The 27,828-nt window shown below is 39.4% G+C and overlaps 1 protein-coding gene across 1 annotated transcript in view; it reads left to right on the forward strand.

The window, feature by feature from the left end:
* The window catches only part of CNOT10 (CCR4-NOT transcription complex subunit 10), a 44,399-nt gene extending 17,164 nt beyond the window's left edge, over positions 1-27,235 (forward strand). Inside the window, exons 10-21 of the mRNA XM_053466456.1 lie at positions 883-1,000; positions 1,904-2,053; positions 2,467-2,669; positions 6,243-6,364; positions 7,041-7,214; positions 7,661-7,741; positions 16,168-16,281; positions 18,096-18,226; positions 21,048-21,083; positions 21,299-21,426; positions 22,451-22,526; positions 26,652-27,235. Coding sequence (XP_053322431.1) covers positions 883-1,000; positions 1,904-2,053; positions 2,467-2,669; positions 6,243-6,364; positions 7,041-7,214; positions 7,661-7,741; positions 16,168-16,281; positions 18,096-18,226; positions 21,048-21,083; positions 21,299-21,426; positions 22,451-22,526; positions 26,652-26,809 — 1,491 coding nt within the window. The 3' untranslated portion in view covers positions 26,810-27,235. The remainder of the gene's footprint in view (positions 1-882; positions 1,001-1,903; positions 2,054-2,466; positions 2,670-6,242; positions 6,365-7,040; positions 7,215-7,660; positions 7,742-16,167; positions 16,282-18,095; positions 18,227-21,047; positions 21,084-21,298; positions 21,427-22,450; positions 22,527-26,651) is intronic.
* The last annotated feature ends 593 nt before the right edge of the window (positions 27,236-27,828 follow it).

Below are 27,828 nucleotides of genomic sequence, written 5' to 3' on the forward strand. Positions count from 1 at the left end.
GAGTGTGTAGAACTCCAAGCTCCTGGTTGTATGCAGCCGGCGGGGGGGGGGGGGGGGTGCTATCGAAAATTTTTGAGAAGCCACAAGAGAGACAAATTTAATTCAGCTGTACCTTATATAAACAGAAATTCTCATACATACATGTATCTGAAATAAATTATACATAAATAAATTATATATGCATAAATTTTATGTAAGACATAAGACTGGATGTACTTATCTGATCCAGTGAGCAGCAAAGAAAAAGGAAGTTTTGGAGGAGGAGTTTACTGTTATAATGGATACTGTGTAGGGATTGGCTGTTGGGGCCACATGTTAAAATTTTCCTTTTACCTTTATTCATATTTTGCTGTTATTTTATTTCAGTAAAGAAAGAGTTAAAAGCAATAGGAGCCTCCGTGTCTTGTTATAAAATTAGACATTACCCTCATCAACGCTGAGATCCATGTCCCAAAGTGGTAGGCCTACATTATATGATCGGCTTCCAGTCCAGAAGTTCTCTGCCTTCTCCTCCATCCATCCTTGGCGTAATAGGCAGGAAATAATCATGAAACGTACCTTTCCGCATGGCATGCATATAAAGTGGGGTTTTCTTGCATATATGTTGATTTATAAAATCTGGAAACAATTTGATTTACTATATAGAATTGTAAACTGTAGTATTTGGGGGGGGTGACAAATCTTTTAATCATGTAAAATAAAATGCTCTCTGATTGCAAATTAAGGACAGAGGAGGCTGATTCTGTTTTTTTTTTTCTCTAACTTTTCACGTTAGCTTTAAACACAATAGATATATTTCAAAATTAGAATAAAAGGTTTTTAAGATTCGGATTGTTTTATTTTCCATTATGAATCTGTGGGGCCTTTTGTTTACATTTACAGTCAACCCCGTCACTATTTCTAAAGAGCAATTTTGAATACCTCAGAGGAAACTATCGAAAAGCAGTAAAACTACTAAACTCTTCCAATATTGCCGAACACCCAGGATTCATGAAAACAGGTATGTGTAAACCAACTGATAAGCAGGGACTTAATTTAATCTTGAAAAAGGGACATGTATGCCCCTAAAGCACCCGTTTGTCATATGATTTCATTAAGTGGAGTTAAAGTAAGTCCAGTGAGTGCCGGGTCATCTGTATAATGAAAAGGAAGACTTTTACATTTCTTATTGAATGTTAAGGCTGCAATCTTTTGTGACTGCAGATATATTAACCCATGGATTGTAATGCTAACATAATCTTGTATATAACAAGGCTGAGATCGGTTTCCTCTATGTATCTGATAGCTGTGACCCAGAGTCCTGCTGCCACATTAAGTTTAAAATAATTATGTCTAATTACAACTGCAATCTACTACTTGCAGTCTTGCTTGTATCGGCACCGGCTCCAGTCTGTCTGGAACTTCAGCTCTAGAGCTTCTACGAAGCACATGATGTTATCGCCCGTGTACCAGTGTTCAAGAACTAAACTGACCCACACTGGTGTCCTTCACAAAGCACTGGGGAGTACGGCTGCCATATCAGCCGTTTGAAACTGGACAGTCAAAAGCAGGTCTTTGACAAGTAAATCCATGCAGTATACAGTCACCAGGGCTGAGCGGTTGTTGTCTTGGTCGACTCCTGGTGGTTGTGAATCAAAACCTGAATCTTTAACAGATGATATCTGGCATTCTGCTGGTGATGTACAGAGAGGGGCTTTGTTCCACCTGTATTATGGCCCCTACGGCATAGATGTCCGGTTCTGAATGGCCCGTCAGGCAACTCTGCAGCAGGCTAGCAAAGGGGCACCGTGTTCAGGAATCCAGCCTCTGCCATTTTCAGATTTGCTATATAATATACGCCATAGTGTATGCTTGGTTTTCTAAATTGTTCTCTTTAAACTCAAACCTCTGCTCTTCTGATCAGGTGAATGCGCCAGGTGTATGTTCTGGAATAATCTTGGTTGCATTCATTTTGCAATGGGGAAGCATAATTTAGGACTCTTCTACTTCAAAAAAGCCCTCCAGGAAAATGATAACGCTTGTGCACAGTTAGCAGCAACGACTACAGATCCAGGTGAGTGCAAGTGTGTGTGCGTGCGTGCGTGCGTGTGCGCAAGACGTGACTGTGAGGCTATTGTGCAACTAAAAAGGGTTAAGTCAATGTAAGAGAATGAAGGTAGAATAACTATGTACTGTTCATACAAACATGAATATAAAACAACATGCCTTTAGCAAGGGATGTTTACTATTCTCCTTGACAAAATTGCATAACTTTGTTTAAATACAAATCACAAGTTTCAGACAATTTAACTTTTCTTTTGAAATCCAGCTCCGTGCAGTAGGTTTCTCTCTGTAATTCTGTGTAATTGTCTCGCCCCCATGATCGGTATCGTTACCAGCCATCTCTGATGATTTTTCTACGGTGTGGCTTGTACCGTGTTATGCTTTTGTATGAGGCTCAGAAAATGGTTTCTATTTTGCTTGTAGGGAAGAAATTTTCCGGCAGACCAATGTGTACCCTACTGACCAACAAACGATATGAATTGCTATATAATTGTGGGATTCAGCTTCTGCATATTGGAAGACCTCTAGCAGCGTTTGAGTGTTTAATAGAAGCTGTCCAGGTCTATCACTCCAACCCCCGCCTCTGGCTGCGATTAGCCGAATGCTGCATAGCTGCCAACAAGGGGGTAAGTCGCAGTCCAAGTTCCTTTCTTATTTTTAACAATTTTTCAAGACTCATTTGCTCAGACGCCATATTATTTGTATGTGGAAGCCACCCTTCCCTTTCATTGGAACATGACACTTGAGTATCACGCTCAGCCATGGGTTCCTCCATGACTAGAATACTTCCAGCTGTATTCACAATTCTCGTTTTCAAAGTCCTTCCTCCAATCTACCATTCAATTTTAAATTCATACTGGTATTTGTAAGTGAAATTGAATTTGTATGCATGGGTTGTCAAAATATAGAGCCAAAATATTGTGCTCTATAAATATTTATGGAATTTTTTTTATATCCTAAAAACTGCTATAAATATTGATGTCATGCATTTCAGCAACATATCAAAACCGGTGCCCAGCCCGTCTCTATTAAACAGCTTTATATATATATATATATATATATATATATATATATATATATATATATATATATATATATATATATATATATATATATATATATATATATCTCAGAGAACAACTGTTGCGCAGATGTCTAAGATTGAGATCTGGGTTCCTGAAACGCCAGCTCCTTACAACTTGGCCTACTCATCCAATCCATCAGATCTGGGATCCCTGATTGACCCGATTTAGTTCATACCCTCAGGTCTCGTTAACTAATGTTGTGTTCTTATAACATGGCTTTTTTTCTTGGTGTACCCCTATGCCATTTCCAAAACTATCAGAAACCCTTTTCTCAAACTGTATATTTTGGGATGACGCAATCAAGAATTCTGACTTTTTGAAACATTCCTTTACTTGGTTATTTTTTGTCTCTAAATTTCTTTCTAAATATTTTGCACAAAAATGTTTTTTTTAGCTTTCCAGGTGTGAAAATAGGGCATTAATGGCTAGCAGCACTGATTCAATTGAGATGCGTCGTACATGTGCTCTTTAATACTAGTTACATATGTGATTCTGAATCATGGCCTGCAGAGGGTACTCTCTTCCCAGGCATTCTTACTTGTGTCAAATAACATTGAATATTGGAAAAAAGGACAAAGCTATTGTGTTCCTAGACGCACGCCAGCGATTTCTAGCAATTTCTCAGTGGGAATATACATTTCAGGAAAATATAACTAATTCAACCAACTGTAAGAATTACACTTTAATATAGAAAATAAAGAATTGCCAAATCTTGGATTTGCTGTAATTTTATAAAGCAAATAGATAACCTTTTTCTTTCTTTTTTTTTCTATAAAATTAAAATAAGTAAAAAAAAAAAAAAAAAAAATACTTTAAAGTAAAAAGATGCCTTTGCGTTTGATTATTTTTGCAGACTTGTGTTTGATATTGAACTATATGTGAGTTAATAATTTGAAAGTCTAGCCAAATTAAAGGTACACTATAATATTTATTAAAGACCAGCAACCAAGGGGGAGAAACAATCCATTCTTGGCTGTACATATGTGCTTCATAGATTTCTCCTTGTCACACCTTAAACTCTTGGCATGTTCTAAGGCTGCATTCCTTGCTAATTGTAGCCACTGGACGTTCTTGCATTGCTGTGGTCTTTTACATATCGCAGAGCAATCCAAAAAACATGCTCAACGCCAATATTCACACAAACCCTTACGATGGCTAGTTACGCGTTTGTGACAATTCGTAAAAGGTGCGGCAGGTTAATGTCTCGGGGGGGGGGGCAAAGCCGAGCGTTCTTTGTATGACATATTTCCCGACGTTTGAAATTGTCACACACATGCTTTAGTTGGGGGGAGTGTAGATGTGTAGAGGTAGAGGACCCATCGTTGCTAGTAACTTTTGATGAAGTCAAGAAAGGAAAATAGAAGAATGTGCTTATTTACAGAACTTAATTTGGACCGGAGTAGGCAGTCTACACTGTGTGAATACTCGCAGAAATCTATTTATATTGAAACTGGTAAAAGAGGCTTCATTTTTAAAGAGTCCTCCTTTTTATGCCACCCACGGATGCGCAGTAACACATGATAACCCCGCTCCATACTTACAAGGTGAACGGCAGCTTCTATCGGTTTCAGGTTTCAAGATGGCAATTCCTTTTTAACTCTATTACTTGTATATGATAGGCACAGAGAATAAAAAAAAAAAAAAAAATTTCCATGTTACGTGACTTTCTACACTTGAACGTTTAGTTTCCTTAGATTGTTTTATGGTGTTGTTGGTGGATTGTAAAATGTAGCCACCTCGTTGGATACATATCCTAGATAATACTATTCATGGACGTCGTGTATAGAATTAGGCTGTGATGAATGACGGGTTGATTCATCGCTTTGGTTATTAGAAGCCTGGTGACAGCTCTCCTGGAGATGAGCGCGATCTGCTTTTCCGTCTTCACGGTGACCTTTTGTATTCCGATTAGCTTAATTTTTTTTCTTCAGTAAAACTTTATTTCCTAATTACACAGAACCAAACGAGCAGTGACGCCGTTAAGAAAATGGCTGGCAGTATGCAGCTGAGCAACTTTTACCAGCTGCCCAAAAGGAAGACTAAACCGCGTTCACAATGCTTCATGATGCTGCTACTCCTCCTCCAAATACTCCATATTAAACTTAAAAGCAGATAAAATCATTTAAATCAAATTGATTGTGACTGACTGAGGGTGGGCACACAAATAATTTTTTTTACTGAGCATGAGATGTTCCTACTTAGTCTGAGGTGTATTTGACTTTTTTAGGAACAATTTTTAACTTAAGTAAAAGCTGGATTTGTGTTTTTATGTGAAACCATGGGCAGCTACAGCGTTTGGTACTAGTTACCATTTCCCTAAGTTCACGTGGTTTTACCTGGTCTTGTTATATTTCACATTGTCTTGTGTTCCAGTAAAGCGTTGCTTATGGGTTTTCGTCGAAATCACCTGTCAGATTAGTGAATAACCTTGGTGGTCTCTCATATCGGCGTACCCTTTGTATCTGAGCATGTTCCTAGGATCTGATACATTAAAAAGGGTAGTGCTGGCTAGAAACGCAATGAAATTTTAATTACCATTAATATGTGGTTGAATATATCTCTATGATAATAGTACACATAATATAGCAGTTAATGAAGTGAGATCCGATCAGGCTCCTATTCCTTCACCAGGTGTCCATGGCTCATAAATGCTTTGCCGGCACCTAAGTTTTTGTTCACTCATGTGGGGGCTATGTTAGACCTATCCCTTTCTCCTAAAAACTCCATCCAACTTCTGTTTTCAGTATAATGGTATCCAGTCCTGTTGATATGGTGGCTGCAAAATATTGCACTACTGGATATAGTTTAGTCTTGTTGATTGTGGTTAACTTCCTGGCTTATATTCCGTAATAGCTCCTTAACCTACCCTATTTACTAAAAAATAGAGAATGGCTACAAGTACAATGTTGGTCTGTGGCCTGTTGATCACCATTTGCAGGCTGATCTTAATAATCTTTCTAATTGGCGTAATTGTCCCGTTTTGCCAACAGTAATCCAAAAATATGGGTGCAAGAAGATTTATGTTTGGATTCTGAGGGGGTTTTTTTACTCAACTTTCTTTGTGAGATCTATCAAAATGATTTTGTGTTTTTTTTTTGTTTTTTTTTTGTGCAGACCTCTGAGCAAGAATCAAAAGGTTTACCAAGCAAGAAAGGAATAGTACAGTCCATTGTAGGACAAGGTTATCATCGCAAAATTGTCCTTGCATCCCAGTCCATTCAAAATCTACTTTACAAGTAAGGATCGGCTTTATACTTCCATTGACTATATATTAATGCTGGATTTGCAGACATGTTTAATTTGAATGAATTATTCCTTGTGGCAAGAAAAAGAAACGGGCCTATTATTTTCCAAGTAAAAAATGATGGCTTTCAGAGACCGTTCCTGGATAGAAGCTAATCTCTTATGTCTAGACTGCTACTTTTTATGTGCTCCAAATATTACTAAATTTCCATTCTTTCCCTTTCCCCTGGGGGGGGGCAGACATTGTTTCGCTGTCCAAAAAAGCAAATGAAAGTAAGACAGATAAATGATCTGAACTACGAATGAATGCGTTACAGTACTGAGGAGAATCAGACCTTCACTGGAGTTATCTGAGGTTCAGAAATTCCTCTCTGGGAACCGGCAGACTGTCGTAGTGTTCCTGATGTCCGAGGGCATGCTATGCCACTTAATATTTAATGGTCAACATATGGTCAACTAAAATATAAACTTCAATTAAATATCTATAGTTTTGTATTTAACCTTCTTGAATGTTTAATTAAAAACTGCCATTTGTGTGCCAAATGTATTGTTGTAGCACCTCTCGGTTCTCTGTTATAATCTGTGTGCTCTGTTCCATTGAATTCAAGCAAAATAATGAATTTACGGAATTAGTACAAACTAAACCCGCTGCTTCCTTGTATTTGCCAGTGATGGGGAGTCGTCGGCTATTCCTGTGGCTAGTATGGAGTTCGCAGCCATTTGCCTCCGGAATGCATTGCTGCTTTTGCCTGAAGACCAGCAAGAGCCAAAGCAGGAAAATGGTTCAAAAGCCAACAATCAAACAGGCAATGCAGATTCCAGCGGGGAGAGTGAAACATGCAGGTAAAACGTTTTTTTATTTATTCCATGCAAACATACACACACACGCTCACGCTCTGACGCCATGCATACACTACTGTTCAAATGTTTGGGGTCACATAGCTGTTTTCTTGGAAAACAAGGACATATCTAGCTGTGTAACGTAAGTAATGATCAATTAGCCTTTTAAAGGTAAACATGGATTAGCAAACACAACGGAACACAGGAGTGATGGGAGGGATAAAATGGCCTCTGTACGCCTATGAAGACATCCTTACTCATTTTAATCTACAATAGTCATTTAAAACATTAACAACGTCTACACTGTACATATGATTTATTTCATGTTAATTTAATGGACAAAAATTGCCAAAGATTTGAATGGTAGGCTAGTTCATACATTGTTTAATGTACATTGTTGATAATTTGTTTCAAAAGATCAACATCAGTTCAATTGTTATTCATTCCAGCAGTAAAATCCACGAAGGGGATAAATTTATCGCGGCTCCACCTTCATCTCCTCTGAGGAGACAAGAGCTTGAAAACCTCAGGTATGTTTGGCTTTGACAGATGTTACTTGTCACCCCTTTCTGTTAAGCTGGGTGGGACTGTTGTGTTGAGCTGATCCATGGTTACTGATCACGGATACTCAAACCACCTTGTTGATGTCTATCTCGGCTTTGAAAGGCATGATTATGGTAGATAAAGATTAGTCATCTTGTGTCCTTAATGGAGAGTAAGCTTGGCCCCAATGGAATTATATAGTAGTACTAGTTACTGTTTATAGCAGTGGTGATCCCCCCATGTGTTAATCTTCTTTTGGAGGTTACATTTGTGACCACAGCCCTGGTGCCTACATGTACACACATGTAATACATATTTACACTTATATGAGCCTATAATCTAGAAGATGAGGCACATTCCAGTTGAATTAAAACAGATGGTTATCCAAGTGTATTTTTCATTAAATGAGCACACAAAGATTGTAACAAATGGAAGATTATCCCAATCACTGGATCTTTCATGCTTTTCCCATCGTTCTTCACACTATGGAGGCATGGTGAGGCTGTAATAAGAGTGCCACCTCTCTGAAATCCTTCCTGCATGTAATACTGGCTCATAGCAGTGGGTCGGTTTCCTTATCTTTTGTAACCGTGCTACATTTTGGATCGCCGCGTCTACATCTACGTATGCCGTACGTTCACGGCTAAGCTCGGTGTTGCGGGGGCCTAGTGCGGGGGGGGAGGAAGACAATATTCCCACATAGACTGTCCCCGCCTCGGTAGCTGCCAGAGCTTTTCCATTTCTCTTGGGCAACGCTTCAATAAGCCCCGGCATCACCTGGCTGCACACTGAGATTCCATACGTTTTAAAGTGTGAGAACAAGCAAGTCTTGTTTGAATAGGTCATGACCAAGTGATCTGATCATGGCAGCCATGGGGCGATGAAGGGGGAAATACAAATCTATTCTGTTTGCGAGTGGAAGTTCAGTATAATCCCTTTCGTGCTTGAGAGGCCTGAAGGGCAATGTACTCTGAAGCAGAAAAGATACAGCAGGCTCCTGTTGGGAAAAGTAACACTTGTGGGTTATTAACGCTTACCCTATTCTGCGCACCATGGCCTCCACTCGCACAAAGAGACTGAATCTCCTTTATATGCTGCTGCAATGTTTTACACAACTGTTCTAGAAATTGTTTAAACATTGAAACACGATGGGCTTTAAGGATTCACTTTGATTTGACTCAAAACTTGAGACAGCCTTCTCTCTTAAGTAGACAGTTTGTCTGCAAGCTTTTACGTGGCAGAGTCACCATAATTCTGAATTAAACGCTGTAGCATCACCAAGTATTTGTACATTGTATCTGGGAAATATATATTTTGGCGTTAAAGCATGTGTGATCTATGAACTTCCAGCTGCAGCAAAGAAGCCATAGCTTTGTTTTCATCATATGGTAATTTAGATCCTATTATATATTCTCCCGGATTCTGGCTATGTAAATATTATTCAGGCGTACGTAAGGGATATGTACTCTATAGACATACTCGCATTATTACCCTACAACTGTGAATTACTGCAAAAACAGACCTGTTGTATTCAGTAGAATTTTTATTACAGGAAAATGGTTCAGTTGTTGTTTCATGAGCCATACGTTCACAGAGAAGAGCATCGTACCAAATGGAGCGCCTAATTCCATTCACCGGATGTGATGAAAGGTGGTGATTCTGCCTCAAAGACTCATAATATTCTTGTTCGCTCTCAAATGTTAAAACAAACCTAAAACCCCTAGTCATAGCTCACGTCTCTCACATGAGAGCGCTAACCAGACCCCCCATTGCCTGCTTTCTCGTTGATTTCAATGGAAGCGCTTTCCTGGCAGTGATTAGCAATCCATGCTTTTCTAGTACTTTACCATGATGCAAGGATGAGACATACTCTGGATAGCCTGGCCTCAGTGTACACTTTATTAAGAGGGAGGAAGATAAGTGAAACAGCCTCCCAGCAGAAGTGGTAAGAGAATATGAACATATGTGGGATTAGGTATATGGCAATCCTGAATCCTAAAATGAAACCAAGGACTGATTAAGGTCTTTACATCTGGGAAAAATGGGTAGACAATGCTGTATTTCTACAAGCACACTCCAACTTGTATTTTTATTACAAAGAAACCAGGTGATGCCTTTGATTAGCTTTACAAAGTTTTGCGGCTGTTTAGGATGCCTGAACGGGAATTCCTTGCTTACTGATTGGGCGACATGGCCTTGTTTTGTGGTATTTACTCGGTACAGAACTGTGTAGCCTAGCAGCATGACATCACACTCGCTACGCCGTCTACGACAGAGCCACATGATGTTCCTGCTAGTTTTCCTTTTCATTCCTCAAGTGGAATTGTTTTTTTTTTTTCTTCCTCCCTCTTCTGTGATCCCGCTAATACTTTAATTCTCCTCTTAGCTGCCCCCATTTCAAGATAAATGTCCTGTTTGTATTAACTCCCCTCACTCTCATTCAAAGACTTAGAAAAATAGGAAGCTTGTCGACATTTGCATGAACAGCAGCGTTTCGTTCAGCATTCAGAATAATTTATTTCCTCCATACTCCCGGCCCTGTTCCTTGAGACACTTCCGGAGATATTCTTCACCCCCCAGCTGGATTTGATACTTATTTGCATCTTTAAAGGGTTGTGCTTTGGTTCTTTGTCTTTCCTCCTCCTTCAACCCTTAATAAATTTTCAATGACAGCCCTTTTCCCCAATTATGTTTCCGCATGCATGGCTTTGATTCAGGAGCTAGCTTTACATGCAATAAACACTCCATTTATATGGTTATACAATCCTTTATAGCTGGGTTTAAAGTAGTGTCTCCTCTTATCTTGATCTTGAACCCTTTCTAAACGCCCAGTCCCAGTAGGGGGGCATTTCAGAGGAATGCTCAGTGTCTCAACTGACCTGTTTTTGGAATTAAACTCAAAATAAGCAATATAACTATATGATTAACATCAAATAGCTAATTAAAGACTTTGAGGATATCTTAATATTTTAGTTGATAACATTTTGAATATTATAACATTTTAATTTTATTTCTTTTGCCTCTGGTAAGCCCAATTTAAAAAAATATAGCATGGTGTGTTTAATCCGTTTTTTTCTGCTCGTCTTAATATGTTTAAAGAAACGAAATTCATCACTGTATCATCATCGCTCTCAGTAAGCCACTTGAAATGCGAAGCCTGATGCCATTCATGCATAGACAACACACTCTAGAGTACAGAGGATTCCTAGGGACACCTAGTAGTTCAGAAGTCACATGACACTCTTACATATGTCAAGCCCGTTATAACAAGAATAAGAGACCTTGATATTTTGTTAGTGTAGTATACACTGGAAAATACTTTTTCCAACTTAAAGCAATAAAATCTATTATTTAATCCTGTCTCAATATCGCTAAACAGGTTTTTTAGTAGTTTTTAAAGGAGATGATCGGCCACAGACAACGGTGTGCTACAGCAAAATGATCTGATAAGAAAACCCAAGTCCTTAAAAGTTTTGGGGGGTTTGCTTTCAGCGAATCACTGTGTTGCATTTAGGCTTTAACAGAATTTTTTAGATGACGCATACACCGAGACGTTGTTGGCACCACTTAGGTTTCCTGTTTATACAGATTGTTAAAAAGTATTCACAATGAATGTCTGATTTATTGTCTGAAAGAAAAGCCACACAGGTTCTCCCAGCAACTTTGTATGAGTTTCCAAGTTTGGTTCTAAATTCATAGAGTAGCTGACAATTTTAAGATTATCCTAAATCCCAACTCTTGCAACTACATATATACAATACAAATGTGTTTACCTGTGTTTTATTTTCTTTGAGAGCTGCCATATCCAATTTTAAACTGCTATTGTGTCCAAACATTGCCGCAAGAGTAACGTTACATAGGAATTTCATGACAGCATATGTGAATGTAACAGGAGGATCATGGGAGATTGAGTGTATTTGCGTGAAATGATCTAGCAATGCCTTATATGGAGATGTGATTGTCATGATTAACTCATATAACTTATTGGATGCATGGAAGGGTAACCCAGCAGAGGTGGTTAGTTTCTTTGTTTAAGCATTCAATGAGTTAATCTGAGGTTGATTTAATGTGTTTCTTTGTGAATGCCCTCTGTATCTGTTCTGGCTAGAGGTGTCATCTTCCCAAAGGACCCCTGTGGTGATTCATGGCCTAACAGATAAGGATCCTTAGTTATAGGAATTCCATTCCTATCTTAAGTGGAGGGGTTTCCACCACCTTTACCCCACCATAACTTATTGGCACATCAAAGATGGGACCCGAATCTTGGGGATGGTGTCATATAATCAGTCATGTGGTCAGAGGGGCGTTTGCTTGCAAAAGTCTGATTTAGGGACAATGCAGCGACCTCAAAGCAGAACTCCATGATATACTCTGATCGGAACAACATCGTAAGAACCGTCTGGACTTAAGGAGTTCCCACAGGCCTACTTATTGGAGAAACTCGTGAGTGAGGGTCCTGTGTTTAAGTCCCATTGTTTTTAAGAACTGTTTGCTGTTTTATTTTTCTTTTGTATGTCTTGTTTTTTGTAATTCTGGCACTGTGTAATCTTTGTCTTTTTGTTATTAAAATATTCATAATCCAAGTCTGTCTTTGGGCTCTAGTATCGATATCCACAAACCCTAAGAGAGGATAACACGTTACCATATTGTTATTGAGTTCTACAGGATATATATATATATATATGTTGTTTGCCCGGGGTGGGTTGATATATATATAGAGATAAAGGTTCTAATTCGGATTTCTCACGAATCCGGTATCAAAATCGTGAGTGGTGGCAGACTACCTGGGGGGATACAGGCAGGATTTGGGGGTTAATTTGGTGTAATTTATGCCTTGTTAAGGGGTGAAGTTAGTAAATCCAGAGGCCTGGTGCTATTAACCCCTTCATGCCCATGCCCTCCACACAGTCACGGCTTGGCAAGTAGTCCTGACCGTGACAGTGATGTCATTTTTAAAATATAAATCCGAACAACTTGCAAGATGCAATACTGGATAAAGTCAAGTAATAGATGGTTTTCCGGACATGATTGAGTCCTGGTATATCTCAGATGTGAATGTTCTTTCAATTGAACTTTTCAAAGGAATAGGAGAAGAGGGCTCCTTATCTGTGTGTTAGTGTGGCAGGGACTCCTCGCTCAGTAGGCAGTAAGTTTAAGAATTGGGCAATTTGTGAATCTTGCCTCTGCCAGAGGTTCTTCTGCTCCAGAAATCTGTCTAACGTGGTTAGGCAAACACTTAGCTGATCTGACATTTCATCTCACAAAGCACTGTTACAGAAAATTAACGGCAGTCTCTCTCTGACACGTGGCGCGTTCTCTTTGTGAAAGGGTTTTGTTAAGATCTGTGTGGTCCAAGGAGTACGGATGCCAGCCAAATGTTCCCGGTCTTAAATCTATAACGTGAGGACAAAAAAATAATCCGTTGGTAATGGTTTTCTGCATCCTGTACAACGAATAGATCCTAAAAATAAGTTTAGAATAAACGCGTCTTACCAAGGATTTCCGAGGAGAGGAAAAACATCGTCTTGTATGATTTATACAAAAAAAAGTTTAATATTTTACGCATCCGTTAACAACTCCGTAATTCGTTTCTATTCCTCTTGGCTTTTTCATTCTGCACAAACTCATTCATAGCTGTCTAGAAACTTGCTGCTTAAACATGTAACAGCTGTTAAACATAAAGTGATTTTGTGAACACGGAGCTTTAAATACAATTAAATATGCATTACACTGTCAGCATTCAGGCCCTTTTCACTGACCTTTCGCTCTCACTTATAAGAAAGTTATTTGAAAGCAGGATTTCCAGTGTTTGTTTTGTAATAACATTTAATAATCTGAACTGCACATTTTGATGCGGAAGAATGCAGGACTGCGTGATAAAATGAGGAGACAAAACCATTAGAGGCGCGACCGGTAACATCTATATAGTCTATCCTGTTTTAATAGGGAACCATACAACACTGTATTATACTAGAGAAAAATATAGTTTACGTCAATAGCATTCAAATTGTAAAGCGACCAGTACTAAAATCGCTGAGGGTAGACTTTCTGGCATTTTTTTTTTGGCGTTTGCTATTTTTTATTTTATGTGCCAGTGGCGTAGATTTAATGGGGGGCAGTTAAGCCACACAGATAAAACTGTATCAATATTACTACTGCATGTGAATTCACTTTGCTGCCTTCTTTCCCCCCTCCCAAGCTCAGTGCAGAACTGGAATGAACTTGTCCCATTATTAAAAGCTTTTGTGTGTGTTCAGATTTGATTTGACATCTGGGAAGGGACGCAGCAGCACTTGCACGAAGGGCTTCGCGGCCCGTTTGGTGCATAATTAAAGTGCATGCCTTCCGGAATAGAGAAATAAAGACACCCCAGGCCCTGCCATGAAATACATGACTTACTGCTGGACCAAGAGTGGGCTTGACAGTTGCCAGAAGGTTGTCGCTGTAACAGCCCACCTACCATTCAGTGTTCTCACGACTCCCTGGCCAACTCCACATGAGCTCCTGCAAACATGACCCCCCCCAACTCGGCTTCCTACAGACCACCTCCAAGGCTTATGTTTCAAACCAAACTTACATCCTGTACTTGAATGTATGAGCCATGTCGTTAAAGGTGCTTTAAGCAGCCTCTGGTCTTCCTACCGTAACCCAAGCCTTTGCATATGGCCCTTTTTTTTTGGGGGGGGGGGCAGGTGTAGCATTTTGTTTGCTAAAGTACCTTGAGCCCTATATGTATTCAATTAAATACACATCTAACGTAACTATTGCTCTTCAGAAATACATAACGTCTTACTTGTGCTTCATAGTTATACAAACAGCGGGTTTTGTGTCTAGATTGATGGTGAAGACCCTACTTTAGAAAGTGTGACTTGTTGTGGTTTCCAAATGCAGATAAAGCTAAAAAGTGTAAACTTTATGAGAGTTGGACATGTTACCTATGCAGGGACGTAGCACTTATTCCGATGCAACACTACTGTACATACCAAAAGATTGCTTGCGTGACTTTCCAATGACCAACTTTGTACTAAGTTAATTAAGGTTGTAACCCATATATTTTGAAATAAAATGGCATCATCTACTATTAAGCATGCCAAAATATCAGAGCATCTACCTCCTACCTAGGCTTGGGGCAAAATTGAGCCCCCTCTACTTTGGCTACGAGAGGAAGCGACTGTAACCATTTATATAGTAATACATTTCTGTTAATGTGTATGTTAAAGCATGTAAAAAGTTGCACTAGCAGACCCGTATGAGAGAGTGCGGGAGTTGAAGACTTTTAGTGATTTTCCTTAACGCTGCTCGACATAGACGGACTTCAGGAAAGATTGCTAAATTGTAAATAAAATGTATATACACAGCCACCTCCTTAAATGTAATTGTAGCCTTGCAATTAGGACCGCGTCCGTGAAATGCACAGGCCGCGTGTGTAGAGTCCAGCGCAGCAGATTAACTTTAATGTGCTTACATCCTGTTGGGGACTTCTTTGAAGAAGTGAACGCGTAGCTTGGATTTCCTGGCAGGGATTTTTTCCCCCCTTTCCTCTGTGATCCGGGAAAAGGACATGGTAAATCTCAAGTCTTATCACCATGGGCCCAAGCGTAATGCGCTTATTTCCCCCCCCCCTCTCTCTTCAGTTTTAAATTAAGACCATGTGCTAACACAACTATTTATTTATGAGGTGTCAACACAAGCCAAATACAGAGCTTTATCGGTGGAAAATTACAGTGTAGAAATTGTACATTCTTAATAGTGATGGTGATAACGCAAGAAGGGGATATATCGAGTGAAGTCATGTTCCAATGGGAAGCGTTTGTCAACTGAAATAAAGAATGACTGAGCTTTTACTGTGTGTGGCGTGTGTGCGATGAATAATGTTATAAATCAAAAGCTTAAATTATTTATTGAAATGTGAAAAACTACTTTTACCAAAGGTGGGGTAAGTAACAGGGCAGCAACATTGGATGATGTTACTAATCTTTTCCGTGAGACTTTAGTGACATTGCTTCTTCAGGCAACCTATTTCTTTTTTTTTTTTTTTTTTTATAGTCAAGGCAAGAGTTAAAAACTTAAAGGTACGCTCCAGCCCTCATGTGAACTTAGTATAATGATGTTATATGATGTTTTTTGGTGCTGAGCCAGTACCCCAAAGGCATCTCCGGCAAGGAGCCTGGGGGCTGGTAAAGGCAAATGCACATTAGGGTATCTCCATGCATCTGCAAAGGGACCGCTCGGCCATCATATGCATGAAAATCTAATAAAGTAGTAGTCAGTACACTCGATTGTCACAGCTGTTTGCGGTCTTATCATGCTTGAATGCTGTCCCGTGAAATGTAATGCATATGTTAGTTTTGGATTTATACTTTCCAAGTTAGCATATAGTGTGCTGACTTTATTTTTGTTTTCCTCTTTACAGGTGTTCTGTCCTCGCCTGCAGTGCCTACGTTGCTCTGGCTTTAGGCGATAACCTCATGGCTTTGAGCCACGCAGATAAGCTTCTTCAGCAACCTCGATTGTCGGGATCCCTAAAGTAAGTGTTCTATTTATCAGTATAAAACGTTTTCAACAAATAGGGTGATATTAAAATTATATTAGAAAATATCATTAATGCAAATATAGCGGGCTGTATTCCAGACATAAATGCCGACTCAAGTTGTTGACATATTTGCAAGTATTTAACAAGCTAAAATTATACCTTAGATTTTAATATTGTCGGAGCCTTTTTGCTCTGCAGGACAGAACTGTAGTACAATCGAAACTTGCATGGTAAGGGACAACGGCAAGTTTCCCACGTGAGAAGCGGCAAGCTGGTATTTCACAACCCTTAATGAATTGTCTGATATTAAAGGGTTCACTTTGGAGTGTTTGTTGGGCCAACTCCTAGTGCATAGTTGTCTTGGTCTTTCTGATTGGCACATAGGGTCAAACAGTCATCATCTTTCATGTTTCACTTATTAAGCTACACTTAACACTTTTGTAACTAAATGCAACTTCAAAAACATTTCTAGTACTGCTGAATTGAGATCTATAGAGTGGAGGTCTTAAGGCTGTTTTTATAGTTCACATAGAACACTTAATAAAAATGAGGAACAAACACAGCTGATTTTATATATATATATATATAATTTTTCTTTTCTATTAAATGTGATGTTATTTAAGGGTAATTCTTGGTGCAACATAGTGTTCGGTGCTTCTAGGAAATCTTTGGGAAAGAGTTAAGATTTAAGGAGGTCACGGTCCAGCCAATGAAGTGACCCCTGAGTGTGATCCACTGAACCAGAACTGGTAATTTCCTCACTTCAGTTTTATGACTATGTTCCACAGTGACAGCTTTGTTGCAGAATAATTTTGTTTCTCTAAAGAATGAGCATACAAACCCTCGTGTGCACTAATGGGTCCCAGGAAAATGTTGAAACCTGGTTTCATTTTGTACTGAATTTACTAATATATATATAAAAGCAAACTCAGAATTGCCAGAAGTAACCCAAAAAAGAAATGAAATTTAAAAAGTCCTTTGCGAAACGCCATCTGGTCAGTGAACCCTGGCTTCTTTGGTATGTCTCTATTCAACAAGGGCTTCACTCTGTGATCATTTGGGAGATGTTCCCAACCTTTTTAAGAATGTCCATGGTTTTGTTTTTTTGGGAGTCTTGGAAGCCAGACTGGGCCCCTCCAGTGTTGTCAGACTCGAAATTGGTCATGATGAGTAGGGGGGGAGGAGGAAAAGTAGATCAGACATTCCAAAAATGCTTTTCAAGTAAGCCAAGACCTCCTGCGTAGTCTTTCTGAAGTGAGCTTGTTTTTCAGACGGTTTTTCCTGGGATAGCTACATGTTCTAATTTGGGGTTTCCATTAACTTTATTAAGCAGCTAGATATGTTTTGGGGGGAAATCCACTCCATAATTTATTTTATTTTGTTTGTGCGATCCTGTAATTTTTAGAATTCACTTGTTATGCTTTTACTTATCAATTAGACAAAATGTACAATAAGAAATGCACTCATGCAGTTCTGTGCTTCTTAAATAGGCAGTATGGAAAAAATAATTTAAAAGAACTCATCACATAGTATCCGTGAAATCTCTTCTCTGATACTGATGTCACTGTTTTCTAGGAAGGGTTGGAATGTTAAATATGCAGTGGAAATGGGAGATATTTGACCTCTGTGACACAAAGAGTTAAAGGTCACTACGTTGCCTCACTGCATAGCAGGTCTGAGATGTCTCTTCTAATATAAAAGGAATGGGACATGTTAAAACCCTATTTTTGAGCACTACTGCTCGCATGTTGTTTTGATATGTTAATTAACAAACATGACTGTTAGCTGATTTTATTTGCCCGTTTCAGGTTCCTGGGTCACTTGTATGCTGCTGAAGCTCTGATCTCCCTGGACAGGATCTCTGATGCCATCACCCACTTGAACCCTGAAAATGTCACAGATGTGTCCCTTGGGGTTTCCGTAAATGAACAGGAGCAAGGTTAAAAAAATATTTTTTCACTAAAACCATCCATTAGTCATATCTCAATCTATGGCTCCTTATTTTGAGCTGTGAAGCTAAAAATTCTGTTTCTTGCTATATATTTGTTGTAGGATTTACTGTGCCTTAAAGGGTCTTGTGACAATTGTAAGGGACCAAATGTTAATCTAAAAGGGCTGCTCCTCCAGTGACAATATGCAATCACACATCAAATGACTACAGTGGAGGTTGCTCACGAAAGGCAAAATGATTTCAAAGCTCCCAAACCTCTCTTCTTCCATATATTAGTACTTTGTCTGCCCTATGTAGATTCTGTGCTATTTGGAGACTTGGTACATAGATCCACCTCCAAAATGAAACACTTTTGTACCTACCCAAACTGTTGAAAACAAAAAGGAATCCGACAAATGTTTTGCTCCCAGGCATCTTGAGCGTCTGTATCAACATTTTGTCCTCAAATGTTAGAAAAGAGAAATTCCTTAATTCCCATATGCATATCCCAGATGAACATATGTGAGCTAAACATATACATGAATCAACATTATTTTAGTATTAACCATTGTAAAATAAACAGCCAGCTTATTAATGAACCTTTAATCTGACTCACACTGAAGGTAGGTTTGAGATATGAGTAGGGTAGTAGGCATTGTCTACCTTCCGCACCAGGGAGAACAGTGTTAATGTGTGAGAAGTGCACTTTTTTCTTTATACTGTGTATATTTTCCATTAGTAGTGTGTGTCAGGATACAACTGACATGGAAGGAACCTGATCCCCCTCAGTCAGTATGACTGACCTCCAGATGACATTAGTGTGTACTACATTTCTCCATACTCAACCAGTTTGAAGTGGTGACCAGAACAATCAGATTTGTCACATAAGGGAATCCATTTCTCAGTTATACATCCCACATACTGCAGGGGATGAGGACTGGTCCTGCGCTGCTCAGCAACATGTGAAACGTTGTCACCCTAGCTCACATCCCCAGATTTCTTGACAAAAAAAGTTTTAATTTTTATTTTTGTTTTTTATAAAATGTATTTTATTTCTAAGTAGCGCTTTGGTGATTATTCATGATTTCATTGCCTATAATTGGGCCCAATTACATTAGCTACAGACCTGCTATATTTAGACATGTGACCTGCCGCTTCTTCATTGACCATGATGGAGCAATGTTCACCCTGTTCTGTATTTGTTAATGTGAGACTCAGAGAATGTTTTATTATTAGTAAGGACCAAATGCATTAAACCGCAGCTGTTACATTCTTGGTTTATAATAGGTATATTTACATCAGTCACTTCCGAAATGTTTGAAAAGCGACACTAACATTTTTGAGAGATATTTTCCTTCTATTTGCCTAATTATTGGGAAATTAACCGCTAAAATCACTAAAACAAAAGGCTTGTGCTTTTGGACCACTCTACAACATTTCACACAGTTGACCACCCCCTCCTTCTACAATCCCTTCATGCTCATGGCATCCGTGACACAGCTTTTTCCTGGTTCATATCCTACTCGACCGTAGCTTTAGTGTCTCCTCCTTCACTGGTTCCTCTTGCCTAACGCTATCTATTGGTGTTCCTCAGGGATCGGTTCTTGGGACTCTACACAATCTACACTTCACATGGAGAACTCATATTTTCCTTTGGTTTCCAATATCACCTATACACAGATGACACCCTAATCCATATCTGCTCTCTCAACATTTCACCTTCCCTTCTAACATGCCTCATGGACTGTCTTTCAGCATGGACTGGCATCATGGATGTCGTCCCATTACCTAAACATTTTTAAGATTGAGTTTATGGTAATCCCTCCATCCGCTCTGTCAACAATTCCTGGCACATCTTACTGTTGACCACTCCAGCCGACAGACCAAGTTCGCTGCCTTGCTGTCACACATGACTCTGTTCTCTCCTTCATCCCTCACATACAGTCTACCGAATCTGCCCATTCCTCGCACAAGAAACAACCAAAATACTAATCGACTCCCTTGTGATATCCCCCCTGAATTATTGCAGCCGCCTATTAACTGGCCTCCGTCTTTCACCGATCCAATCCATTCTGAACTTTGCAGCTAGGCTAATCTTTCTCTGTTACAGTTCCTCATCTGCGGCTATTCTGTGCTGATCGCTTCATTGGCTCCCCATACCCTTCAGAATCAAATTTCTTACCCTGACCTACAGAGCCCTCAGCAACATTGCACCCCCCTATCTCTGCCCTCCTATCCAAATATACCACTAGTCTTCCTCTTCATTGCTCTCATGACCTTTGTCTCTCTTCTACCATCATTACCTTTTCCCACTTCCAGGATTTCACCCATGCTGTGGTACCCCTTCTCTGGAATCCCTTTTCCCATTCTGTCAGATTTTCTCCCTCGAATGGAAAAGCTCTCTGAAAACCCACCTCTTTCTAGAAGCATACAACCTTTCCTCATAACACACTCAGCCAGCATTTTGTCTAAGCCGTCTGAACAACAAACCTCTACAGCTTATCCCGACTCGGCCAACTCATCCTCAACTGTTTCACTTCCTCCTCAACCGACTAGGTTGTAAGCTCTCAAGAGCAGAGCCGTCTTCTCCTTTCGTACCAGTTTGTTATTGTTTATGATTTTGTTTATTCTTCCACTATGGAATCTGCTGGCGCTATATAAATGTAATGTAAAATTGGATGTTGTTCGAACAGTACATTAGCATCCCACTGACTACTAATTTTCTGCCTATACTACACATCTAGATGGCAAAATTTCATGCTCATTTCTAAATGCGTTTTATTTACCAACTAACGTATTTCTCTCAACACCCCTAACTTTATTTCCACAGGGTCTGATAAGGGAGAAAATGAACCAATGGAATCTGGTAAGTGTTTTTTGTGGTGGTGGAGGGGGTGCCATGGGTCGTAAGGGTCCATAAGCATGAGTCAAGCTCTTGGGCAGTTGGCAAGGTCACATCAATTTTATGCTGATTGGTGTCAACGTTCAGGATATTCTCTAAAACACTGGGTGGAGGATGTATGAATGCTATATCATTTTTTGGATGATTTCATGAAAAAGATCCTGTCTTTTATGTTTCAGTGGGAAAGCAGATGCCACAAAGTTACCCAAGTTCTGTCACTATTGCACGAACAATGATGCTGTTTAATCTCGGAAGCGCCTACTGCTTGCGCAGTGAATATGACAAAGCGCGAAAGTGCCTTCATCAGGTAAGGCGATTTCATGACCTCTAAGTAAGCAGTATATAATCCTTTACTTTAGGGGACTGAGTGCGCAAAAGCGTGTGCCACTGGCTCTATACAGAACTAGTTTTTCCTTAGTATGTGCTGCCCAGCGGCATAAGGTCAGATGGGTCACGTGACCCTTGTAGTAGCAGCATGGTAACTCCTAGATTTTGTGACTGGCTTCTGCAGGTGGAATTTGTGGTGCCATGACCAATCAATCTGTCTTTGTATTAGCCTCTTATGCATAACAAATCTGTTTGCCAAATTGGTAAAAGTGCATATTTCGATCTAAAATCCAATGAATCAAGATCATGAAAGCCGTGTATGTCTCTGCGTGTTGATGACATCACTTAGAGATGTGTAGAAAGTTTTATGATGTGAAAGACAGAGAAACAAGAAGCAGATGATATTAAAACCATTCTGCCTGTCATTCAAATTGCAAAGGTAGTATATTATACATCATATGCATCACATACGCATTTCTGAAGTATTGTGAAAAATGGTAACACGTATAATGTTTTTGGAATGTATTAATTAAACCAAAAGTATGTCCGTCTTACATTTTCTAGTCTAACTTTTGCTTTGAAGTGTCAAAGTGTATTTGGACATATCAGGAGAATTAAGTGATGTTCAAAAACAGTCATCGTTGATAATGTGTGTTATATTTGTATTTTAGATTTGCTTCATATCTTACATTCTTCTTTTTATATCTAAGCCACTATCCTCTAGAGATGCGCTATTTTCATCTTTACAGCCAAGTCGACTTCTCATTGCGTAATGGGCTTAGCGGCAGACAGGGGAATATAATGTTCAGACGGCGTCTGCCGTGTTGCGTTTAGGGGGTGTGATTGTAGCAATTAGATATTACTGGAGCCCCTCTGAAAATTGAAGATACTTTTCACCAGGGGATCGTCTTTCCGTAGCAGTTTTGGTGATGTCAGGGAAGCACTTCTTGAATTTATATAATGGATTCTGGTTTTATTACATGGTGTCCTCTTTCCTTTCCAAGGCTGCATCCATGATCCATCCTAAAGAAGTTCCTCCAGAGGCAATTCTACTGGCAGTGTACCTCGAGCTTCAAAATGGTAATTCTTTTTAATCTTGTAGTTCTCTAACTTTCCGTGTCAAAAGACTTATATGATGATGGGGCCACATGCCTTTCCCTTTGCCTCAGACCAGAAGGTGCAAGTCCTCCCCTGATGTTTTTATGTATTTTTAAATTTGTACAAGTTACAAAAAAAATGGGAGTTCTCATTTAGATAATGTTCATGATGTGTACACATGTGTCTGACGAGAAAAAATGCACTCATTGTTTAGATATTCAAACCCGTTCTTTCTCTTAGAGTAACCAATCAGTGTGTTGTTTTGACTGCCAGTGACTACCCTACATCGTTATTACCTTATATATCTAATATGTATTATCTTATTATACCATTGTTTGCTCCTGCCTTCAGTCTTTCAAAAAATCTTTCAAAACCCACCCTCAAAATGACGTCTATGAACTTACGTGTTAATCCTCTACCTCCCATATTCCTTCACCTCACCTTTCCTTGTCCCTCTTCTACAATGCTTACACCAGTGTGGCTGGTCCGTCCATAACAGGCACTTTTACCTCTTGTGTAATACATCCTCTAGATTGTAAGCTCATATGAGCAGGGCCCTCCCCACCTGTTGCTTCTGTAGGTAAATTGTTATATACCGTATTGGCTCGGATATAGGCCGCCCCCGTATATAGGCCGCACCCTAAAAGTTTGGTGCTTTTTTAAAGAAGTTTTTTCTTTAAAAAAGCACCAATAAACATGCTGCCACTCTGTCCTCTCCCCCCCCCGAGATATGCTGCCACCCTGTCCCCCCCCGAGATACGCTGCCACTCTGTCCTCCCCCCCCTCCCCGACTTACCAGAGCAGACTCCCAGGTGTCTTACGGGGCCGGAGGGGGACATCTATGCACATCGTGTATACAACTCCCGGTGCCGGCCCTGCAAGACACCCGGGAGTCTGCCCTGGTAAGTCGGGGGGGTTAAAATGCATCGTGTGGACGTTCACCGGCAACGGCGCATCGCCGCTGCCGGTGAACGTCCGTGCGATGCGCTTAGACAACCTCCCATGCCGGTACTCCCCCCGTGGAAAGTGCCGGCAGGGGAGGCTGTCTGAGCGTATCAGACAGTAGGATGCAGGTCCCCTGCACTGCTGCGGGGATCTGTATCCTAACCCCGCTGCTTGCCTGGGCGTCGGGCGCTAGACCCCGAATATAGGCCGCACCCCCACTTTAAAGACTTAAAGTGGGGGGAAAAAAGTGCGGCCTATATTCGGGCCAATACGGTACTACTTGTCATGTCCTGTATACCCATTGTACGGCGCTGTGGAATATAATGGCACTATATTAAACAATATATAATAATACTATCTGTTTTTATAGTGCCCACAAATTACGCAGTTCTTCTTACAATACATACATTATATTCAGGGTATATAACAAGACTAGAATTGACAGACTAAGACAATCCTATACATTAATGTTTAATCCTCATTGATAAACTACATAATATTTGGATTCCCTTGGCTGTTTCCCTTCCAGATTGCACCAAAGTGTCAGTGAAAAGATTAAGTCCTAAAATAATATTTCTAGTCCATTAATCCACTAGAACCTACTTAATCCAGCCTTCTCTATATATATTAGTCGTGTCTGTGTGAAAGGAGCATACTGGCGGTTACAGCATAAGGAATCCATATAACGTACATTTTTTTTTTTATGAATTGAACATCATTCAAGTGAATATCCAGGTTGCTTCATATCTATCGTCCCTTGAGGGTTAGTTTGGTGCCACACTTTATTCATTCTGCTTCCACAGCAAAGTACATTTTCCATTCAGCAAAATCAATTTCACAAATGCTCCATTGTGGTTCTTCTTTCATGACAAATGGCATCGCCTTGCGATCACGTCTACACTGGCTGGAACAGGCATTGCGACGTTAAAAGTATTAGAAATCCTGCGTTCCTGCTACGCAAGAGTAGTTTTGTGTTTAACATGAAAGTAATTGTGTGTATATATAGACTTTTTAATGGATTTTATGCAGATTTAAATTCAACATTTAAATAAATGCATGATTATGGCTATAAAAATTCTTAGTTGAAAGTAAATCGGGGAACAAACCACTTAATAGATGAATAAAAATATAAATAAATATTAACAAATACTAACCATTAAACTGTATACAAAACTGGCAAAGAAAATAAAGCAAACTGCATAGAATAAATGCTTTACATCTCATGTGCAGTATATTATATTTAAACCTTTTTGTGTGCAGTTAAATATTTGCAACTATAGTGTAAGTGCTCACTTTATATCCCTGTTTACACTGAAACATGTTGTGCTGCCACCGTGTTACCCTGACTAGGCTTTCATTACGGGGAACAGGGTCCCAGTGATGGTAACGTGTCTTATACATGAGATTCATGGAGTAATTGGTACTAGACTGCCTCATAAATATCTACTCATTAAAGCCCCCTGATACTTTCCATAGTTTTCCTATTTAAATGTTCAGTTTACGGGGTTTGCTTCTTAAAAAAGTGACGTGTCGAATAGTTCAGTATTATTGTGCCTGTATGTAGCATGTACCATGTTTTGTTTATCAGGATTTTACTCTTCCCCTTCGGAAGCTGGCAAATGTTTTGCGGGGGAGGAGGAAACATGATGATGTTAGGCTGGTTGTGCTCTATAAAATATATAAACATAACTCTGTTTTTTTAAAATATATATATATAATAAACAAGTGTCACCAAACCAATTATAGTGGTTAGAAAACCTGAAAGCACCATTTGTGGATTGAGGTAATGGGTCATTTTAAGTACCTACAAAATCTAGGTACTCGACATTTCTTCCCTGTCTGGGAGGTGATCTGACAGCAATGGCTAGGTTGTAGAATAAATATTTTTTCATCCTGTTGTCATTGAAATCCAGTCGTGGGCGTTTTGATGACAGAGAACACTGCGCCCTTTAAATTTTGTGCATAGGAAAACCTGAATAAGTTCTGTTCTATCTTCCACTATGGCTTATTGGCTAAATTAGGATCTTGCAGGTGAGTTAAAACTCTGCAACCCACCGCATTCACTATGAATTGTGAAGAGCCAACCCCAGGGAGTACATTTTGCCCGAATTGCCAGCCCTGTGTAACGTATAATCAAAATAGTGAGATGGCATTGAAGAAATCTATATTATTATATATTTATATTAACTATACACGACCGACGATGCTCTTCTTGCAGGAGAATTTTTGGCCGTAGTAGTAAAACCGTTGTAATGAAATGTTCTTCTCGCAGCCAACATACGGTTTAACAAATAAGCCCAGACTAAGAATGCCCTAAACATGTCGTTTAAGACATAGCCCTCTGTTGCTTGCCGATGACCCATCACCCCACTAGAGACTACCTAAACCTAACAACTTTGGTGACATCTGGGGGCTATGCTTTTTCCTTTTGGCTTTCACAGCCACATTGATTCAAAACAAATTTAGTTTTTATTCCCAGTCCTATTCAACTCCTTAATAGCCCTCTGTGGTTTTCAAAAGGGTAATAGGTAGATAATGACTGGGACCATATGTGACGCCTGTAAATGAAGGATGACACTCACAGGGCGATATGCAGGAATACATGGCTTTAACATTTTATTTATATAACGCTAACGGTAATAAAACCCTTTTATCTTCGTATAAAGTCCCATGAGTGCAGTTGTTGACCTACTATTGGAATACTTTTTTAAACTATTCTTTAAAGTGTTGTCTTATTGAATTTCTCGGTGTGATTGTTTTTACTCAGGCCTTTAATCTTGTGTCCATATGTCCATACACACACACAAACTGTTATGTAGAAAAATTGCAGTGGCTTCTGATACTTTCCAACGAAACAGATGTAGTTTTAAGAAACGTCTAAATCCTCTTGTTAGTTTACCATGATACTTATCTATCGTGGTTGCTAGGCAAGCCAATTGTTTTTGTAAACGTATTCCAACACAATGGCGGTGGGGTTGTCCACTTAAGTGTTTCTGTTCCTTTAAACATTGAATTAAGCATGAAAGGCTTTTTCTGGCCAGTGTTAAAGATGATCTGTTGCAGTAGTTGAGTAGAAGAATGCATCTGTCAATACCTATTCCCAAGCAAATTAGTTTGTTCATGGTAGTTTTAAAACCGATATTCTTGTTCATTTTATTGTAGGAAACACCCAGCTGGCCCTGCAGATCATCAAAAGAAACCAGCTTCTGCCGTCCATCAAAATGATGTCTGATCTCCGAAAGAAACCATTATTCCAGCCCATCCATCAGCCCATGCAGCCAATTCAGATGCCAGCTTTCACCGCCGTTCAGAGAAAATGATGTATGCTTTGTCTTAGGACTGTCGGATGAAGAGCCACAAAATCCGTCAAATTACAAATCAATAAATAGCATACCGGACTTTCTACGCATACAGAGAGGTTTTTATTTTGTTTTTCCTTATATTTGTTCAAAAGGGGGACTTTGTGTTCCTTGAAGGAATTAAAACCTTATCACTGAGCCACACTTTTCCCCAATGCTGGGCATGTGTCTTCTGTATCCTGATTAATTACCAGACAAGAAAATGACTGACATTTGCACACCTTCAATTCAACAGCAGCAAACGTGAATTTGATCCATTTTTCTTTTGTAAATGCTGTAATGAAATATAAAAATACATTGGAGTTTTATATAAAAAGAACATATGACCTGCAGTAAGGTCACATTAGGGGAACACTATTATTGTGGAAATAAATATTTTCATGCTTATATGTGCGGTCACTTATTGTAAAATAAGTCAGAATGGATTGTAACTTCATCTAGTCTATGATTTAACTTTAATATTTTTGAGCAGGCATATTTTTTTCCCTGTACATGTAGTTCTGTGAGAAAGTATTTCCCCCTTTCTGGTTTTCTCTTGCTTATTTGTCATATTTAAATGTTTAATATTTCATAATTTTAATATTAGGCAACAATAACCTAAGTAAACACAAAATGCCGTTTTTAAATGATGAATTTATGTAGAGAAGGGAAAAAAGCTACCCAACTGGCGCTATGTGAAAAAAGTAATCGCCCGCCTTAAACATCAATTAAATAGAACCTGTCTGGCAACATGAAGTAGCCTAAAAGGTCTCAAAAAGCATCACATGATGTAGCCATTTAATACAATTCAAGAACAGATGAGAAACAAAGTAATTGACATCTATCAGTCTGAAAAGTGCTGCAATGCCATTTCTACAATTGGAGAAAACGTGGAACAGTGGATTGGCCGGCCTACCAAAATTCCTCCAAGAGCGCATTGACCACTTAGCCAGAAGGCCCCAAAAGAACCAAGACTAACATGGAAAGAACTGCAGGCCTCT

The sequence above is a fragment of the Spea bombifrons genome, chromosome 5 (assembly GCF_027358695.1).
Source record: "Spea bombifrons isolate aSpeBom1 chromosome 5, aSpeBom1.2.pri, whole genome shotgun sequence".
NCBI lineage: Eukaryota > Metazoa > Chordata > Amphibia > Anura > Pelobatidae > Spea > Spea bombifrons.